The 1,931-nt window shown below is 43.2% G+C and overlaps 1 protein-coding gene across 1 annotated transcript in view; it reads left to right on the top strand.

Moving 5' to 3' along the window:
• Positions 1–1,931, top strand: part of OTUD3 (OTU domain containing 3) — a 75,617-nt gene that overhangs the window by 34,230 nt on the left and 39,456 nt on the right. Inside the window, exon 3 of the mRNA XM_006862409.1 lies at positions 1,521–1,633. Coding sequence (XP_006862471.1) covers positions 1,521–1,633 — 113 coding nt within the window. The remainder of the gene's footprint in view (positions 1–1,520; positions 1,634–1,931) is intronic.

Below are 1,931 nucleotides of genomic sequence, written 5' to 3'. Positions count from 1 at the left end.
CAAGGCTAGGTCACATGGTACTATCTATAACTTTGGGTGTTCTTGTGCGACCCCTCTCACTTCACATCAGCTGGATGGATGCTTCACTCTCAGCTCTAGACTTCTGTGGCTATGTACTTGTCCATAGGCTCAGGTGTCCCCAGTTCTCACCATATTTTGACCAACCAGCCCTTCTTGTTCTCTCTCTCATTTCCAAGGACCACAGGAGCCTATGGAATGTGGTTGAATTCAGCCCATTTCTTCATTGCTGCCTTTTCCCCTCTTCTACTCACTGGTAGACCAACATGGGCACCAGCAAGCTTATGTGCCTGCTCATGTGTTGGTTTGTGATTTTAAAATGCCTCTACTTGTTTTCTCTCCCACTTTATTCCTGGTCCCAGCCCTGACTTCAGGATTCTGAGTGTCTGCCTCACTGTCTACTCCTTATTCCCTCTTGTCTCTGCTTGGAGCATCACTCAGTCTTCCTTTAACTCCTGTCCTTTGGGTATTGACCGAGGTGTCCCAGGAAGAAGCGTATCTCATACATCTTATCTCCTTATTACTCACCTGACTTTGATTCCCTTTTGCTGTGCTCTCATAACATACTGTGTTAGTATAGTGGTTATGGGTTGGGCTGCTAACTACAAGGTCAGCAGTTTGAACCCACCAGCTGCTCCTTGGGAGAGAGATGAGGTTTTCTGCTCCTGGAAAGATCTGATAGTCTTGAAGCCCTGAACAGGGTCACTATGAGTCGGAACCAACTTGACAGCACACAACTTCCAACACCAGATAGCTGCAACTTAATCCTTCCCTGGCACCTGGGCAGCCATAGTAGCTGTCTTCTTGTTTGTCCCCCACTACTTGAGGGTAAGTTGGATGGCAGGTAGTGGAGTGGAGTGGCCTTGGAGCCACGCTGCCTGGGATGAGATTTTAGCTGTACTGTGTACTGGCTCTGTGAACTTGGGTGTAGTTATGCATTATTCTGTGCCTCAGTTATAAAATGGAGTACATCATAAAATACCAAAACCAAAGTTATTTCCATGAATTGATTCCAACTCATAGTAACTCTCTAGTACAGAGTAGAACTGCTCCTTGTGGTTTCCAAGACTTGAGTCTTTACCAGAACAGATAGCCTCATCTTTCTCAGGAGGAGTGGCTGGTGGGTTTAGAACTGCTGACTTGTGGTTTGCAACCCAACACTTAACTCACTGTACAATCAGGGATCCTTACACTCTATAATAAGCATTCATTAATGCTTGCTATTACGAAATCTGTGCTTATTCTTGCATTCCCGGTGTCTGGTATAAACCCAGTCATATAAGAAACACACAGTAAATGTTTACTGAAGGACTAAATACGTGAACCATTTTGAGTAGCAGTTTGCAGTGTTCAACTAATGAAATTTCTGGACTCTCTCAAAGCTAGTGGACTCTTAAGATGTATGCTCTTTACTTGGAACTAAATAAGCCCCAAAGTATGTTTCATGTAGATTTTTCCATTATAAAATCTTCATTTCTCTCTTCTCTCTTGTTTCCTTGCAGTGGCCAGTTTGGCAAAGCCTGGTACTTTTGCTGGCAATGATGCCATTGTAGCCTTTGCAAGAAATCATCAGTTGAATGTGGTGATTCATCAGCTGAATGCCCCTTTGTGGCAGGTAGGTCACCATTCATGATTTTCTCCCTTAATTAAGAGTTAGCTTCGTGCATGTACTAACATGAAGGGACTTAACTTGTGACATGAAACCAGTGTGGACTGTGAGACTACCCAAAGTCCAAGGAACCCCGAGTGTCTTGGAATGAAGCCCTACACTCTGTTATCTGGATTGTAATTCAGAAACCTTTCAAAATGGCAGGAATATTACTGAATATCAATTAATTGGGTAGTTTGAGGGCAGGAAACCTAATATGATGTAGAAATATTTACCTGTAAAAATAGCTAAATGAGAATTTAAA

This window comes from Chrysochloris asiatica, unplaced genomic scaffold (assembly GCF_000296735.1).
Source record: "Chrysochloris asiatica unplaced genomic scaffold, ChrAsi1.0 scaffold00047, whole genome shotgun sequence".
NCBI lineage: Eukaryota > Metazoa > Chordata > Mammalia > Afrosoricida > Chrysochloridae > Chrysochloris > Chrysochloris asiatica.
The sequence above is the reverse complement of the archived record's forward strand: the minus strand, read 5'-3'. Positions and strand labels throughout refer to the sequence as shown.